General features: G+C 31.9%; 1 protein-coding gene across 2 annotated transcripts in view; it reads left to right on the top strand.

Annotated features, from left to right (window-relative positions):
* Nucleotides 1-18,322, top strand: part of LOC149064773 (serine/threonine-protein kinase PLK4-like) — a 31,099-nt gene extending 12,777 nt beyond the window's left edge. The window contains exons 8-21 of one of the 2 annotated variants that reach the window (XM_089255082.1): nucleotides 714-757; nucleotides 2,616-2,845; nucleotides 3,190-3,642; nucleotides 3,866-4,102; nucleotides 4,728-5,052; nucleotides 6,886-6,990; nucleotides 8,564-8,819; nucleotides 10,602-10,747; nucleotides 11,185-11,273; nucleotides 11,423-11,486; nucleotides 11,821-12,042; nucleotides 12,502-12,738; nucleotides 13,021-13,133; nucleotides 15,478-18,322. In XM_089255082.1, the coding sequence (XP_089111208.1) occupies nucleotides 714-757; nucleotides 2,616-2,845; nucleotides 3,190-3,642; nucleotides 3,866-4,102; nucleotides 4,728-5,052; nucleotides 6,886-6,990; nucleotides 8,564-8,819; nucleotides 10,602-10,747; nucleotides 11,185-11,273; nucleotides 11,423-11,486; nucleotides 11,821-12,042; nucleotides 12,502-12,738; nucleotides 13,021-13,133; nucleotides 15,478-15,598 (2,642 nt within the window). In that variant the 3' untranslated portion in view covers nucleotides 15,599-18,322. The remainder of the gene's footprint in view (nucleotides 1-713; nucleotides 758-2,615; nucleotides 2,846-3,189; nucleotides 3,643-3,865; nucleotides 4,103-4,727; nucleotides 5,053-6,885; nucleotides 6,991-8,563; nucleotides 8,820-10,601; nucleotides 10,748-11,184; nucleotides 11,274-11,422; nucleotides 11,487-11,820; nucleotides 12,043-12,501; nucleotides 12,739-13,020; nucleotides 13,134-15,477) is intronic. The other variant, XM_089255083.1, reaches the window with a different exon arrangement.
* Nucleotides 18,323-18,937: the final 615 nt, after the last annotated feature.

The raw sequence follows: 18,937 nt of genomic DNA, 5'->3' as shown, positions 1-18,937 counted from the left end.
TCAATGTGAATGAATTAAATTAATACTTTTTCTGACTTCACCACTTCTGATTGATTCTAGTGAGTGTGGATGTTTTCTTTCATGAAGAGCCTGGTATGATAAAGGCTGGTAACTCTTTTCAATGAAACAGTCGAGATTCAGCTGACAAACAGCGTTTTTTATCTCTTTATAAAAACTTCAGTAGTGAAGCCAGATAATTCTTCATATTTCTCGCAAATATGAAAATTCTAGTGTTACTGGAACCGCTTTGTTTTGTTAAATTTCACATGGCATTTGTCAGTGTATTACCAAACATTGTTCATCATTGAGGTCTGAGAATTTCTCTGATATTTGTCTCAGCTACATCATTAAATCCAACATATTTCATTGGGAAAGGATTTAACTATGTTGTATCTTCAATTTTCAAGCCTATTTCCAGGATTGAAGTTAAACTTCAAGCCAAATTTTGCAGGTTGGATTTCCTAAAATCACCTTTTGAGAATCAAATTATAGTGAAATTGCATAACTTGAGGGGTACCTGTATTGTAAAATGCACTCAAACTGTTTTACAGACGTAAAAAGTGTCTGTTATCGGAGGTAACACTGTATATGTAAAAATGTAGCAGTGTATGTATAAAAGGTAATTTTTTCTGCTGTATATTTATCTTACATAAAGAATACATAGATGTGTGTCTTTTCTTCCTGAAAAATAATTTTTGTTTATTACTTTTCAGAGATTAAGGAGCATCCTTTCTTAAGAAAATCATCAATAGTGAAAGTAAGGATTTATAATGCAATTATATTCTTGTCACAGAATCATTCCTCTAATACAGTAGTTCTCAAACTTTTGTTACCTGCAATTAGCTCCCTTGCTTAATGAATGGCTCATCTGCAGTTTCCCAGAGTAATTTAGTACATATTTTCACTTATAAAAGAATCACTTCTAATCATACAATTAATCTTACAACAAATCAATATCTCCAGCTCGCCGTGACACCCTTAGGAGCTGTGAGAAACACTGCTCTAATATTAAAATAAAGAAAAAAGATTTTAAAACATTGTAATGAATTCTACCTGAGTTTTATTTTTCCTTTTGAGTTGAAACTACCTGTTTAATTGAAATTTTTCACTTGAATATTTTGGATAATAGGAAGTTAAACTAATCTTAGTAAATATATTAAAATATTACATTTGTCGAATGCAATATGATCCAGATCATCAAAACTAATGTGTAATTGAAGCTACCATAGACAACTGAACAATTGTGAGATACAGACTTTATTAGATTTTAAAATTAAATAAAAAGAATTAAGATATATACAGTAAAACTCCTCTTAACAGACACCCCTCAGATGTGGTCACTTTTATGGCCAAATAATAATTTCCTGGTGTATAATAGCATGCTTTTCAAACCGCTGATTAACTGATATTTAACGATCACCCCTCTTTTACGGACAAATTTTTTTGTCCGACCAGTGTCCGTAAAAGAGAGGTTTTACTGTGTAAATAAATGGCAAAACTTATGTTTGTGCCAAGAATTATTTCAAATTTCTGTGCAATGCAATTAAAATATCAAAAAGTTACAGTAATGAAAGTACTATACTTTTCAAAAGCTGTTGAAGATTTGTACATACTTTAAAAATGGTCTTTTTGATGCCTTCTGGACCATCCTTCTCCTTCATCATATAATACAATACTTGTTAGAAATGAGTTACCTTTTGGGTTTGATAATACAATTGAATAATCGATGTTGGATATACCCAACGTCGAATATTCAACCGAACGTTGGATATACCCAACGTCGAATATTCAACCGAACGTTGGATATACCCATATAGTTCCGAAACGCTTACAGCCGTGTTCATTTTGGAATTTTGGGTATATCCAACAATACTTGTTACATGCTGCTGTTGTAGTTGAACCAGTTTGCTGTTATGGAAAAAGATTTTCTTAATTTAACTGTACCTACTTTTCCAAAATCAATTTATAAAAAGTAATGTGAATAAACCAAAACTCAGTTAATGGAGGTCTTACAGTATCTTTTTTCTTTGATTTATCGCCTACTCTTTAGTGTGCTGTTTATTTATAAGCTACTAGAAGTTGAACAAGCTGCAATTGAAAAATCCAAAACATTTTCGTCATTGCCAAATAGTTAAATTTTGTAACATCCTATAACATGTATGTGCACATACATTGCATTTTCAAATGCAGAAATAAAAGTCAAATAAAATTATTACCATATCTTAGCTTGATATGTATTAGCGTATTTATTCATTACATTCCTTTTTCTCAACAAAATCTTGAGAGTAATTTTTTTTTAATTCTTTTATTAACATTTTACACATAAGAAAAAAAAAGTGACAAATGTTTAGAACTGGATCATCTGGCCCTTTTTCTTCCTGTCGCCTCCGATTTCAAAATGTTTACAGTTCATTCTATCAGAAACAGAACAGTTTTATTAGATAATGAGCAAAGTTACACTATTTTTATTTGAAAGTTTCTGAAACAAGAAAGTATGATTTTTTTTGGTTTTGGTATTTAACAAAGAGGCTGAGCATTATGTTTAGCCTTTTTTAATTGATGCTTTTACCAGTGATTTCAAATTTAACATTCTTTTTTAATATTATTTCAAACAGCCAGAAATAACACGGTCTTATGACAGCGGTTTAGGCTCTTCTGGTTCTCCCTCAATAGGAAGTTTAAGCAGTACAAGGAGCAGCAACTCTGATTCTGAAAGGCATAGCAAACGCAGCAGTAGATTTGATTCTTGTTTTCGAGATAGTCAAGATGAGAATGTGCATTTTAGCCAGGAAACAAACATTCTGCCACGTTTTGGGAAGTCTCCTCCTGTGAGATTAATTTCAAGGTGAAAATTGTTCATGATTATGTTACTAATTTCTCCTAGCAATACTCAAAAAATTTACTTTAATTTTTCTTTATTTTCATGAATTTGTGAGGATTTTGTTAATTTTTAATATCACTGTGATCGACTGACTATTTTGGTTCATTATGAAGGCCTTTATGAATTTAATATAAAATTCCTCTCATTTCTCAGAGCATGAACTTATTTTCTTTAATTTTTATTTATTACTTTTTAAAATTATGTATTGAAAGTGTATATTGATGTATTGCAAGAATGATATTTAAATGAATAAATTGGAAGCATAGAAAAAGAAATTCTAATGTGCATGCATTGTTGTTCTTTTATAGTGATTCATTGTCCAAACATAGTTCAGCTAGTGCTTTAAGATCAAAAATGGCCATTATGCCACCACCATCACTTCGCTCAACAGATTTCTATGAAAACTTAAAAGCTGTAAAAGCTTTTCCAAGTTCAGTTGAGCAAGAAAGAGATTTTCCGCAGGAACCTATCCACCAGCAGAGGTTAAGGAAAACTCCTAGTCCATGTGCACACGATGCTGAAATTTATCACAATTCAGTGGGACGAGGCAGAACTGTATCAGAAGAACATATACCCTCAGACAGGCTAAGAGAAATTTCTAATGCATGTAGATATGAACCTGATGCTCATCGAAATTTTGTCGGACGGGAAAAGGACTTATCAGAGGAACGTGCCTGCCAAAAGAGATTGAGAGAAGCTTCTAGTCCATGTAGAAATGAGGTGCCTTCCCGTGCAGGTGAATGTAGCCCATGTAATGAAAGGTACTGCTGTCATTGATTTAAAGTTTGTAGATTTTTACTGAATATTTATAAATTTTTAAGATTTAGTCTTATTTATTATTTGTGTCAATTGGTTATATCAAAGCTTTTATCCTTGATTTTTTGACAGTGCTATAGACTCGTTTTTTTCATAGTGGTAGTTCTTGTCCTTAATATTATAGTCATTCTTAATTTTTATGACAGTATATTTTGGTTTTTTTTTCAGAGGAGCTTGTAGCAGTAATCATTCAGGTCATCTAAATTTTCATCACTGCCCAAACAACTCTCAGGGATCATGTCATGGTAGTGCTATAGAGCATGCCTCATGCTGCAGTCAGTGCACCGATATATTTTCTTGTGGAAGAGAACACTGTAAGCAACAGGTATGTGCATCAGCATGCTGCCCAAGAAAGAAAAATCAGCTTCATAATCATCTGATTTCTTCTAATTGCTGCCGTCATAAGTAAGCATCAACTATTCTTTTTTTTATTGCTCTCAACTCAAGAAACAATTTTCCTATAGTTTTCTTTTGAAATTTAATCAGACTTGTGCCACTTGCGTTAATGGAAACTAGTATAACTTAAATGGTTTGACAGAATGTATTCAATCCATCTGTAATGATAAATTTTTTAAAAGCAAATTTTCTCCAGTCCCTTGAAAATCATTACACAGAGTAAATCATCACATTATTTATATATATTTCACTGCATTTTTCAATCATATCGTGTCTAACATTGTTTATTGTGTCAAAGATTAAAATGTCTGGCTAGTAGAGGTTAGTAATGAAATTATATGAGTGGTTAGTAAACAAAGCTCTGGCTTGACAGACATTGGTATTAAATTTTAATTAGTGCATGAAAATTTCAGAAAAGCTATTTTTAATTATTGTTAAAGTGTAGTTTTTCTTTAACACTTTAATTAAAGTGTTGATTCAGTTCTAATTAACCTTAAAATGATGCATAAAAACTACTATTTTGGTAAAACTAAATCTTAACCTTTTATAGATATGGAGTGAAATATACAAAAAAATTTTGTCTTATTTTTCACAAATGGAAGCTGAAACTTATTAATGTGTACTTTGGTTCTAGCATTAGAAATGGTGATATCTGTGACCAATGCAACATTCATCCATCTTGCAGTCATCATGGACAGTGTGATCTCCAGCGGTGTACGCATACAGACTTGTGTCATTGTAGAACTGCAAAGAATATGTGTCAGCATGGAGAGTATGAAAGAGCACCTCAACAACTGCCAATTTCCTCCACACCGGTATCAGATCACAGGGATCTTGTCTCTAGAAAAGTTCAAAATCTTCAGAGAAAAGTTAGAGATGATGTCAAAAAGTGTCGTTTACCAAAATGCCTTAACACTAAGCGTCTCCAGCCTATTCGTAAAATGTATCAAGATGTTGTGGTATGTTACATATGAGTGTTGCGTAAACTTCATAGGAAAACATATATTATTTAAAGTTATATGGTATTATTCAATCATGTTATTTCTTGCATTATGTACTACTTTATAGTACACACATTCTTTGCAAACATTCCTCTGAGAAATTTATCAATGCTTTACTGTGTAGTATTATAAATACTTTACTATTATGACTTGCAAGAATGATTCTACTGAGCTAGTTCATTGCAGGTGTGTTAAGATACTTTATATCTGATTAGTGGCTGAAGGACTAAATAAATTTTCATGATATCCTGTATAATTCATATAATTTGTGAAAACTTCTTTATGCTATAGAGATGTATATTTTGCATAGCATATGCTTCAAAACCACTGTAACAAACTAAGGAGGTGATAGAACATACCTAAATGAGAATTTATTGTTGTAGGATGCATGGGGTCAAATGAGCAATGGTGAGTGCAAAACCGGTTAACTATTTGAGAGGGAGCTGAATTCGATATGTCTTCTGTCTTGCCAGTGGAGAGTTTCCTATGAATGTTCGATCTCACAGACTATAAACACAAGATAACACACCCAACATTATAGAGATTCCATTTTATTTTACTGCCATTTTACAACGTGCTGGATTTAATTTTGTATCGACACCATATAAACATAAATTGACTGAATTTAGATGATTGATAATGCAATCTCACTGGACTGGCTGGATCAAATCAGATCTCTGTGTTATGCAAAAAGTTGAGGATTTGTGTTTCACACAGATTTATTTTATCAGACTTCATATAGTCAATCTTTAGCAACTGACTCAGGTTGAAAAATGCCTGTAGGTGTCGTCCTTTGGAACAATGCCGAATAACAAAGCGTTGAATCACAGAAACAGGCGCGTTCACAAATGGTGTTATTGACACATTTGTGGCATATTACATTTATTCTTGACACATTACAATAATTTTGGCCTTGAACTTTTTCAAGGTCCTCATAATTTAAATGGGGATTGTGTACATAGTGCCTTTGAGATGGCATCACAGAGCGAACTGGAGGGGGGTACTGTGTGTAATCTATTGGAGTAGAAATGTAGTTTCTTTAGTAATTTTGCATTTTACTGTATAAACTAGCTGCCTTCATTGTGCTGGAATCACTTGCATCTTCAAATGATTGATGGCATTCTCGCAACAAATCCACTGAGAAAAATAGTTACTAATTTCTGGTGAAATGCACACTCTACTAAAGCGTCTTTTTCTGTCTGTACTATTACAATTTGATCTCAAATTCTGACACAAAAATTTCATGTTTATTTAAAGTTTGTTATCTTTGGTTTTGAAAAACCCTAGTTATTTTATATAAACAGCCATGCTGTAGTGCTCAACAGTTCTCATTGCATTCTGACATAAATAAAGTATATCGGAGCATGTCCAGACTTTCATCCCATTTAGAAGACAAATCTGCCTCTAAGGGCTTTGTTAGTTATGAACTCTGCTTCTGCTTACCTGTTATGGCCTGGAAAACAATTTACTGGATGTGTTTAGTACTCTTCTGTTTTGAAACTCATTATGAGTTTTGTTTCGAATTACCAACAAGCACTCAGGTGCCACTGTAAATGAAACTATGGAATAATGGCCTGTTTAATATTAAAAACACAAATATTTTAGTTAGGGCAATTAGTTTCAAGTTAAAAGTATATTAATCTTTTAATGTCTAGCTTTCAATGACAATTATTGCCTAGTTATGCAATTTTTTTTACCTTTTATACAATGTTTTGTCCTTGGTAAATGCTCTTAAAAAATTTTCTTTTGTTGTCAATAACAGTTGTTTCACTTTCATTTTTGCTTTTGCAGGTTCATATATTACAAAGCGGAGATGTTTGTTTAGAAAAGATAACACCCTATGAAGACAAACACAAAGTTACATATGTTTACAGAATAAGTAAAGATGGCATGAGGGTATGATTTTAATATAACTTTAATTCTGAATATTCAGTTTTAATTTACGATTCATAAATTTCATTGATGAATCATTAATTTTTGCTAAAACATAATTGTATTGTTATGGTTTATGGTCATATATGGCCTATGTACAACTTTTTGTATGTAGCTCTCGGCTGTTGAAATTTCCATGTAAACCCTTCTTTTACTTTACAATCCTAATTCAAAGGTTATTTATTTTATACATGAATGTCATATTTGTGCAAATTCATTTTTCGAAATGAAGTTTTATGAATGACATTTATGAGTAGCCTTTGTGTTCATGCATTGCATCATCACATCATCCTCATTTCTATTTTGGTTCAATGGGTGCTTTAACTTTCTTGCTTCAAGTCATATTTTATTCCCTAGGATTAGTCTTAAGGGACATATATAAGAGATGAATATTGCTTCATAAAATTATATCTTTTTATTCTCACTTCATTTTATTTCTTCTGCCCAATATGAGTGGAAAACACTGATGAAATCTTTATAGTTATACTAATTTCGATAGATGCAAGTTTTCATCACTAATTTGTATAAATATCAGAGTTCCGCCCTTGTAAAGTAAAAATGAAATGGAATGTTGGTTGTGGGCTCTATCTGGTCTTAATAAATGAAAATCCAATGTGATACTACTAAACCACACATGCACCTCGTCTATATTCCTCTGCGGAATTTCTAAAGAATTGGCACATGTTGGAATGTGCATGTACAACACATACATGCGCATTCACATGGAACATAATGTGAAGTTTGTTATTGTGTAATATTTGTTGTGTGTAGTGCTGGGCGCGGTAGCCCAGGTCGATAAGATACTCGCCTAAAGTACCAAAGGATGTTTAGAGGTGCGGTAAGTTCGATACCCGGTTCGTTCTTGTCAGAAAACTTTCCTGACACAGGGGTAAAACAAAAACGGCGACATGACCACAGAAAAAATTGCTACCGCAGGGAGTCCCCCATAGAGGGGTTAGCACACCAACCTCTTGATGAATATAAAAAAGCAAGCCTGCCATTCGGAATCAGCAATAAATTGTAGATCCCGGTCTAATTGGCCCTCGTGTGCAGAAATTGACTGTGGTGCGACAAAAATGATCAATGATCAGTGTGTAGTGCTGCCATCTGCTATCAATCTTTCTAACTATGAGTGAAGTGGAATGATTGAATAATTGTACCATTGCAGGGGCCTGTTGCTCTCTGTGGCAAGACTTTTTTAAAGGTGAGATCCGACTTAAAAAAGTTTCTCCACAAAGAGCAACAGGCCTACACCGATACAATTATTCAATCATTGCACTTCACTCATAGTTGGAAAGAGTGATGGCAGAACTACTTATGCATCCAATATTATAGCTAACCATGGAAAAAATAAACCCTTAGGTCAAAACTAGGGTTAAATTTTATTCTGATTTTTATGATTTTGCAATAAGTTAAACAATGCTTAGATAATAATTAACAATTTCTCATGAATACATACCATGCTTTTTTTGTTTCATCTGCTATGATCTCTTGAGAATATGTGATGATCACATTATTATTTTCTCCTTTTAATTAGATTGTTATGTATAAAGTTGGAAACAATGAGATTCTTCAAAAAGAACCTTCCCCAGTCCCTGCAAAAGGGGCAGACATGATACTTGGTTATGAAAGACTAAATGATACTGATGCATCAAAACACAGAAAAGTATATGAATATGCTGCATTGTTTGTGGAGGCAGTAAGGGCTAAAACGGCAAAGATAAGCTACCATACTTCTTCAGGCAAATGCATGATCATGGAGAACAAAAACTGTGAGTTCAATTTTAATGATGGTAAGTACAAAAAATATAATATTTGTTTTTCCTATTCTCTCAAAAAAACAATTTGTTTTTGTGATGACTTCTTACATGGTTGCATGGGAAGTAAAATTGTTGATAACTGCTTAGTATCTCATATTTTGCTCATAAAATTTTTAAGTATGGAAGAAAATTTTTTTGATTGAGAAAAATTGCATGCTGTTAAGTTTTTTGATGCTTTCTCAAGTTAAAAGTGAATAAATATCAGAGTTGATATTTTCTCCAAGTATCAACTTACATCATTAGCTTACCATCAGAATTAATAATGGTGTATTTTTGAAATAATTGATTATTAAACTATTCTAATTCAATTTCTCACTCTCTTATTGTTTATGCAAGTTTCAAATGGTTGTTCCTATTAAAATATCAAATTAGGGCATGCTTCTTTCAATTCCAGATTGTGTTTTATCAAACACAAAATTGTCTTAGTGATTACTTAATTCCCCTTGCCGCATTTTAGTGGCAAACCATTGATTCCAGGGGCATACTTCTAATTAGAAAAATTATCCAAATAACGGGTAGAACTCATATACCTTATTCATGTTGCAAGGGGATGTATAGTTATTTAAATAAAAAAATTATTTTAATTTTATACGGACACCCTGTTTTCAAAAACCCAATTAGAAATTTCTTTCTTGAGACCAACAAAAAAAATCTTCCACGTGTCTACGTGAAATATTCACTGAGATATTTGATTTAAAAAACAGAGTAAGGTTTGGGAAAGAACAGCAAAAAGTAATGGGCAATGCTTCTTTCCCTTATTTATGCTGTTCTTTCCCAACTTTCCCCCGATTTTTTTAATTCTAATATCTCTGCGAATATTGCACTTAGAAACATAGAATTTTCTTTGTTGGCCCCAATAAAGACAGTGCAACAACTTTCTAATCGGGTTTTTGAGGACAGAGTGTCAGTATAAAAAGTTAATTTTAAATAACTATACAATCCTTTGCAACATGAATGACTTATCTGAGTTCTACACATTATTTATTTTCTAATTGGAAGTATGCCTCTAGGATCAATGATTTACCGGTAAAATCTGGCAAGGGAAATTAAGAAATCACCCAGTATACAACTTTTGAGCATGTGTTTGTTTTTCTTTCATTGTTACTTTAGATGCATTTTTCATGCATCTTCAATAACAGAGATAATTTTATACAAAAGGGAACCATTTTATACAAATATACAAATACAACACCACAACAGGCAAAATGCCCAACGAGGTGGCTGAGAAAAAGATGCCCATAACAAATATGGATGTCATATTTCAAAAATACAGCAACTCAATTAAAAACTAAAATTATAAACATAAATGTCTGTTGATTGACATTTCCCGAGTTTTCAATCATTTGGCTGCTCTCATCACCTGATGGCATTGACCATAGCAGACTGCTTCTATTGACAATTTGAAGTATGATGCTGCTTGTAGAGAAAGATGTAGCAAAAGTTCATTTATTCTTGGGATCATTAGGGGTACTTTTGAGTTTTCCACCCTGATTTTCACTCTTAAAGAAATCAATACAGTGAGATATATGGGAAAAATTCAACTTTTGGAGTAGGAGATAGATATACAATTAAGCAGTTGAAGGTGGTTTTTTTCTCATCTGAAAATTTAAATTTTGATGTGACTTTTTTCTTTAAATTTTCATTATAGAAAGTTGTCTAATTAATCAATACTGGATGATTTCAACTGATTTCCTTTTGAAATAATCTCAAGTTTCAGTATGTTGTTTTGATTTCTCATTTTGTTTTTTTATGAAGGGTTCAGATTGATGAGAGAGATGAAAAGTGGTAATGATAATATATTGAAGCTAGTTCATCCTAAAAGGAAAAAGAGTGATATTAAGCTTGACAATATCAGTGCTCTTGAAGAGAGCATTAAAGCCAAAGTAGATCATTTCTTGACGGTAAGTTGAAACCCTTACCACCTTGATTTTTTTTCTTTTTGAATTACCAAATTGTTATTTTTCAAGTATCCTTGTTAATTTATGGATTAAAAGTATTTATGTTTCTGTAACTTTATCAATTTTGGATCTATCTAATTCATGAGAAATTTTATAGGTCTCTGGGGATTACTTCTCTTTTGAACAATATTTTATGTGGAAAGATTCTCTGATTGAAACTATGTTTATTGTTCAAACAATCGATTTGAGCATGCTCTAATTTTGGTTGAATTTCCCTATTTGTTACATTTTTCCTTTGCTATACAGTATACCACAAAGTTTATTGATGAATTGGTGTTATTTGCCTGACATATAGATATTTCTGCACATAAAACTAAGATGATGAATTCTTGATTAATTGCATTAGATAAACATCTAATGGCATTGATATCATTTATTAGGCTGAGAAATTTTGCAGAGACTGTGAATTTTTTTTCGAAGGTTTAGGCCAGGAAAACATCAATGATATATTTCCTGTTACTTTTGGCAGGTTAGTGAATCAAAATATATTAGTTTTTGTGTAACATTTTGGCTTTTTATATATTTGTCAAAATATGGATAGTTTTGTAAAATTATCAAGAGATATTTTTCTGCATAACAAAAGAAAATTATTTCACATATTGTATTTTTTTCTTCTAGATCAGGAGCAATGGTAAAAGCAAAAGTTGATAAAGATAAAACAAAGTCATCATCTAGTGCCTCTGTAAGTAGTTCAGGTTTGAGTTTTCAACTAATATATTACGTTTCATTATTCAAATATTTCTGTTTACTATACATCAATTGCAGATAAATCTTAATGAGTAAAAATATGAATTAATGTTTTTTTATTTTATAGTTATTGGTGTTGTGTTAATTTAAGAGAATTTTTATCTATAATAATAAAAATTTACTTCAGGAAATGGAAACAGTGCTTAAAAAATAAAATTGCTATGCATTACTTTAAATAAACATATTTTCATTGTGATGTTTAACAGTGGCAACAAACTAGAAATTCATTGTGAATGCTTTTCTAACTTCTATCGTTTAAATTTTTTTAGATACCATCCCATAGTGATGTTCAAAATGGTTCAAGGTCACGAGATATTCTCAAGCAACAGCCTGAGAACAAATCTGATGTCCTAAATCAGCAAAGAAATAAAGTATCTACCAGTATGCATTCAACTAGATCTGAATCAGTAAGACAATCAACGCTTCAAAAGTTTCCCCACCATAATAATAAATGCAGCAGTACAGCAACAGAGACTGAGAAAATGCCTGGGGTAAATTGAAAACGTATTTGACACTTCATAGTTTTTTTTTCCAATTCTGTTTCTATGAATAGAATGTTTGTGGTTATAATATTTTATTTTGCTAAGGGTGTTTTTCATGCATAAAAAAATAAAATTTGATTAGAAATTTACGAATGCAGGAGTTTGGGGGAGGGGGTTAAAAGTTTGAGCAGCTTTTGTAGTGTTCTTGTTTTTTTTTGTAACTGATGTTTGAAAGTGTCAATTCTTTTTTCGTGTTTTGAGTATAAATCTTTAATTTATACAAATCTTATTATATTATTTTTTGATGTCAAAAGCAGTTACTGGTAGTGCAAAGACTCTTGCTTGAGGGTCTTTTATTTTATATTAATTCTTATTTTGCTAATTTTAACAACAGATATAATGATTTTATACTGCTGCACTTAGTTTTTAAAATAGCAATAATAATTTTGTTTGTTTCTTATTTCTCAGCAGAAAAAAACGAACAGAAACTCTCAAGCCCCTTTCTCAGCTTCAAAAGACACTCAGGTGAAACAGATTGCCATATCTGATATTCCAAAACAACACAGATCTCTGGATAGAGGTGAAAAACCGAAAACTTCTGCTACTCCTGAATCACATAGCATTAATTCACCTTCCTCCAGATCCTTTCAAAACAGTGGGAAAAAAGTTATTAATAAATTTCCCGGTATCGGAACAGCTGTGCAAGTGAGTTTCATTGCAGTGTGTTTTAACATTTAAAATTTTGAAAATTATTCAGATTTCTGGGAAATATTATTAGTTTTATGTTTTAGTTAATTAGAAGTTGAAGGGGAAAAAAACGATGTGAAAATCATATAAACAAGGTTCCACTTTACTAGCAGACGCTCCCCATTAGCAGACAGAATTTTTGGTCCCATGTGTGTTCGTTATTGAGAGGTTCTCTGTTGTGTGTTCTGATAAGTTGCTCATAATATTTTACAACAGTAAGGTTCCATGTTGTTTTTCCAGTATTTTGTAGAAGATGTTCCTCATGTAGAAATGCATTATACTGATGGAACTAAGCTGAAAGTGGTAAAAGACGGGGATGTGTATTTCACTGGCAAAGATGGCATACGAAACAAGTAAGGATACACATTGTTTTTGAAATTTATTTTGGTATTATCGTGAAATACATCATTTTGTATAAATAGAACCATTGCCATTAAAACCAAATAGACAAAAATGATTTATTATTTTTCCTCTGATTCAAAATTAGGTAAGAAGTAATTGAAATTTGCTAACTAACTATTCAAATGAAACAGTGGTTTTAATTGGTGGTTTTCAAACTTAGGTGATTGCTAAAAGAGGGGCTCAGGGGGAAGCTAAATTTGGAAATCACAGTGAAATTTAAAACACAGTTATTTGGAAATACAGCTTAGCTTTTTAACTTTGAGGATAATTTGTTTTATTTTATTTACTTATTTATTCAATATTGCTTGGCCGAGGCCTATGTTGAATGTCCTCATTATCCAAATAGCTCGTATGTAAAATCAAACTTCCCCATTGGAAATAATCTAAATTCGGATGATTTCACAATTATTCATTCACATGAAAATGACTGATAAAAATGACATTTATTCAATAATTATTCACTGTTATTTGTTGGCTGACTGTGATCTTTTTCTTTTTGAGCAAAAGAAAATCCATCCACTGACACTTTTTTTTCTCGTTTTGAGGAATTAAAAAATTGCATTGTCTTTGGCCTGATTTCATTACATTATTATTGGCCCCCACACTTCTATAACTTTATTTGGGTGGTTCTTTCGTATAAAACTTTGGATGGCTTCCTAAATTTTACATATCTCTCTGATCTCATTTGAAATGAGGGATTCCTCTACAGTTATCTCTTCTTCACACGAGATCCTCTTCACAAGCTGTTGCTGAGAGGATCCAACAGTTCGTCTGTGGTCAACTCCTGTACTAGTTCCTCATTTAGCTCCAGTCTTTTCTAAGGCTTTTACAACTCTTGATAATCTCTTTGACAACTGGTGGCTGTTGTTCATAAGATAAACACTCAAAGTTTCATTCAATAATGCAATCAGCCTAGTTTTCTTCCTGCAGAATTGAGGGTTCTCTCAGTGACATACATTCCAGGCTTTATCGATAATCTTGAAGCGGTGCATGATGTGAAAATGTATTTTTTCAAACTCTAGGAGGGTTTGGTTCATTTTGCATGCTGACTGGAGACTGGGGTGGGGGTGAAAATTATCCAGAACCCCCACATTATATTTGTTAGAAAAAGCAAAGAACCATCACTTCAGTTGTTATTATGTATAACTGAGTAAACAAAGTGAAAAAATTTTTCTTGTTAATTGAACCAAAATTTGTTAAAAAAATTTTGAGCATAACATGTAAATTACTCATTAACCCAAGTTCCACTGTATACTACTAAAAAATTACAGCCCAATAAATTTTTTTTGTGTGGCAGAAAAAAAAGTCTTATAGTATACAGATTGATATGAAGGTTGGGAAAAGTGGCTGTGGGTAGCTCAGAGTTTTTTTAAAGACCTGTATGAAGGGGTCTTTAGAATTTCTTCTCATATGACTCAAAAGCTGCAGTCATCATATCTTTGTTGTATAGCCAAAGTAAACTATGGAAAAATAAACTATTGGGGAAAATCACAATTATTCTTCTCTGCTGGAAGATATTCACAAGGGAATCTGGGACGTACCATACATTATAAAAGTATCACGATTTGTAATACACATTAGACAGTTCCATTTTAACTTCTTACAATTTCTGAATTAGAAAAAAAAAAGTATTTTTGCTTGAAGGGAAAAAAATCCTTTTTAGGAGAATTGAAAATGAAATGCATGGTTTAACATTCCAAAACAAACATGGGAAAGAAAAACACAGTTGTGTTCTGTTTTCATACATCCTGTTCAAACGGGTCATCTTACAACTGGAATTTTTTGGATATAGTTATCAATCTGTTATTTTTATCAGAAATCCAGAGTTCAGATATGATCACATTAAGCAGCATGCTGTAGTAATATCTGCTATTTATAATACAAGTTTCAATGCTTTAATTGGTGGTCATTGTATGCCTTGCTGCATTTGTTATAAATATTTTTTTTAAAAAAAGAGAGAGATTTGTTGAATGTTAAAGTTTATTTATATAATGGTTTTTATTATTTTAAAATATGAAATTGCAGTAGTAATACTTGTAGTAGTAGCAGGGTTTAAGGTGGATAAAAAATTCCTTTTAGCGAAAATAGGGGGAAAAGCTTTAGCAAAATGCTACAATGCTAATGTAATGATTGATGGTTGGATGTCTACTCGTTTCGTACCTCCTGTACGCATTTTTGCGAAAGTGGGCACTACTTTTTTCGCATTTTGCAAAAGATGCGACCGTAGCTTAAACCCTGAGTAGTAGTAATATATATTATGTTATGTAGTATTTTTAGTATTTTAATTTTTTTCAGGTACCTCCCGGGAAGTAATACAGAGGTTGAAGAGAAACTGGTTCAGCTTGCTCCTATATTGAAGCACACTTTGATGGATGTGCAGAAGCGTAAAGCCTTACGAGAACTACCAGTCACTTGAATTTCAGACTGCAAAATTTGAGAAAAGCATTATCATTTGAACCCTTTGAATGTCGCTTCGCTCATTCAGTTGCTATCGGCAACCATGAATTCTATAGGCATTCCATTCAGGCTCATTATTTCAGGGGGTTATAAAATAATTTCAGAAAAATCTTCATATCATTGTGATATTTCACAATGTTCATAACTCATATTTTTTGTGTGTGTATATGTATATGTTATTTGAAGAAGTGGGACTTTTTCCTTATGAAAAAAAGGCAAGCAGGAAAAAATACAGTTCTATCAATCTAAGCTCTAGTGGACAGGTTTTTGTAAAGTCAATGAAAAATGATTTTGATTTTAATTAGGTTTCAATGAGATTTTACTTTTTGAAAAAAGTGATTTTACAGCTACATCACTATTTTAAGCATAGGATGTTGTCTAAGAAAAGTGAAATCTCAAATAATCTTTTTGAATAGTGAAATCTATTATAATTTTGCTTTTCTGTCCTTGCAGGTTCTTTTTCCTTCATTTAGGTTTTGTAAGAATACAGATTTTTCCAACTGCCTTATACCTCAACCATTTTTTTCATAAGTGCTTTACTTAATACACTCAAACTTTGATATCTTCATTCTCGATGGAACAGAAGACGGGGAAAAAAAAGAGATAAATAGGTGCCATTTATGTTGAGTAGGTCTGTTGGCAATTATTGTAGATTGTTTTTTAAGATATCACATAAGATAAGATGCTAACATAGTTGATGGGGAGAAATAGTTGCTGTTTTTTTTCATCAATTTTTGTCCAGAGCATCTTATTTCTTTAGCCATCATTTGCAGAAATGGCCACGGTGTGACAAAATGATCAAATTAGAAACATTATCAAATGCTCTGTAGCAGTTGCTTTCAAAGTATGTAGAGCACCTCCTTGGGGCGCTGTCAACCATTGTCAGGGTTGCCACCATGAGCAGTCCAGGGTTCTCGGCAATCTAGGAAGTCAGGGAAAATGTAAAATATTTGAAAAAAATCACACGGGAAAAATTTCTGTGAAAGGGAAAAAAGCTGAATTTAAACAGAAATTTGAAATTTGTAAAAAGTTACAATTTAGAATTAAATTTATTCCGAAATTTTTGTCAGAGAAATGGCCAAGCAGATTTTGCTAGGAACCCTGCTATTTTTATTAATGTTTGCCTATTCATTACCATGTAACGGTTCTTTATTTGACTATTTTGGAGTGTTACGAATGCATGTCTACTAGGGTAAGGGAACCACGAAAGACAAAGGTTTGAGAGCCACTGTTCTAGGCAGAAATTGATGGGGATGGAACTATTTTTTCTCATTTGTGTGTGTGTGTCCTTACTTTTATTTTTTGAAGTGATAACTCGTTACATTGCTGCACCTTTATTATTAGATGTCAGAATTTTTTGTAAACTGAAAGGATTTTCATGGGAGGAAAAAGACACTTCTTTGAGTAATCATTGGTCAAATTATTATCAAAGTTAAACAGTTTCAAGGGTGAAACTATCACTGTTAATCGTAGCAGTTGCTAGAAAGGAGAAAATCACAGTAGAGATAAAATTGTTCCTGGGGGGGGGGGGGGACAACTTGCAACCACCACCACCGCCACTGAATTAAGTATGTAAATGCCCTGCATATCACTGAAACAAAAAATTTGAGATAACAAGGGTTTTGAGAAAAATTGCAGTGAGAAACCTGTATAAAATAAAATGTCAAAAGATTAAAATTATTTTCTGTTTCAGACAGGTTTCCATTTTATAAAGGTGCTCACACAAAAATACATATATGTAGTGATTTATTTGTCATTTTGCTAAACTTAAATTTTGAGAACATCACTCTAACTACTGTAAACCAACGAGTATTAAGCAAGGACATGCATATTATTTTTTTGAATTTTTTAATGTTTGCTGTTTCGAATTACTATATATTTTTTAGTGTAAAATTGACCGAATATGCTTTCCGTTCCTGTGTTAGGTAGATTCTGTCTTAAAGAGTTTTCCTGTAATTGAAAAGCAATAATTCTGTGCTCAGATGGCGAAATGTCATGCACTTTTCCCAAAAAAATTGAGTTGTTTGCATTCCAGAGTCTCGTTCATTAAAGTTTTGGAATGTGGCAAAATTTTGTCTTTCTCTTTCAGTTTATGAGAAAACAATGGAGGGAAATTGTAATAAATCAAAAAGCAACAGTATCATATTTTAGCAAAACATTGTTCGTAAATTTGCCATCATGAAATTTTGAAAAAGTGGCATGACATTTTGCCATCTCAACACAGAATTATCCACTCGACTATTTTTCTGTTTCATTTAAGACAGGTATCCATCTTAGACAGGTTTCACTGTACATTGCTTGAATTAATGCTTAAAGAAAAATATTTTTTTTTTTAGAAATTTATAGGCTCACAAGATATCAAGGTTTGATTGTACTGTTCTGAGGGTAGCTAGCCATTTATGAATTTTAATTATCAAAATTTTTTACTTAATTATTCAAAAATGAAACAATTCATACATTCATTCATCATTGCTTCTGAAGGTGCAGTGAATTGAAAGTATTTTGTATATAGCTGTAATGATGAGTATTGTACATATTTTTTTTGCTCAAAAAAACTTTTCTCTATTCTTTTTTGGAATTATATGTTTTGTTATGTTAAACCTGTATTAATCAACTGGTATTACTGATTCTGGTGAATTGATTTTTAATGAAATACAGACATTAAAAATTCTGTTGCTTGCTCATTATTTAGACTTCACTTTCTTTTCTTTCTGTATCAGACTTCTTTGTTTTATGAAGATATTTTTTTTCAAATAGATTATAATTTTTATAACTGATCTTATCTCTTCACAGTGGCATAAATAATGCTCAATCTGCAGAACCCAATCATATTGCTCAACGCATTGAATGAAGTACCTGCTTTTTTGAGCCTTCAAAGTTAATTTTTTTGCCTTGAAGACAGGGTTGTTTGGTTTAAACCATGTTGGTTTTAACCAAGTGGTTTTGTGAAAAAACCATTTTGGTTTTTTTCAAAAAATCAAATAAAAGTGGCCGAAATATAATTTTTTCCTTGAAAAATATCATATTGGTTCATTATTAGCAAAAATTTTTCATTTTTATCACATTTTATATTCTTGGGGTATATTTTGATGGTATATCTTTAAGTGGCATAAGATGGTGTAAGTGTTTTTTTTTCAAAAAGTCTCATCAAAGGGGCCTGAATACATATTTTTTTTCATATGAAGTATCTTAGTTATTTAAAGTTATATACAGAAGCCAAAATTTCTCATTCTTACCACATTTTCTAATCTTTGGCTACATTCTGATGCTAAATGTAGTGGTGTATTATATCTCACAG

The sequence above is a fragment of the Pholcus phalangioides genome, unplaced genomic scaffold (genome assembly GCF_987345545.1).
Source record: "Pholcus phalangioides strain wild (caught in Gottingen) unplaced genomic scaffold, Ppha-v1.0 ptg000042l_1, whole genome shotgun sequence".
Lineage (NCBI taxonomy): Eukaryota > Metazoa > Arthropoda > Arachnida > Araneae > Pholcidae > Pholcus > Pholcus phalangioides.
The sequence above is the reverse complement of the archived record's forward strand: the minus strand, read 5'-3'. Positions and strand labels throughout refer to the sequence as shown.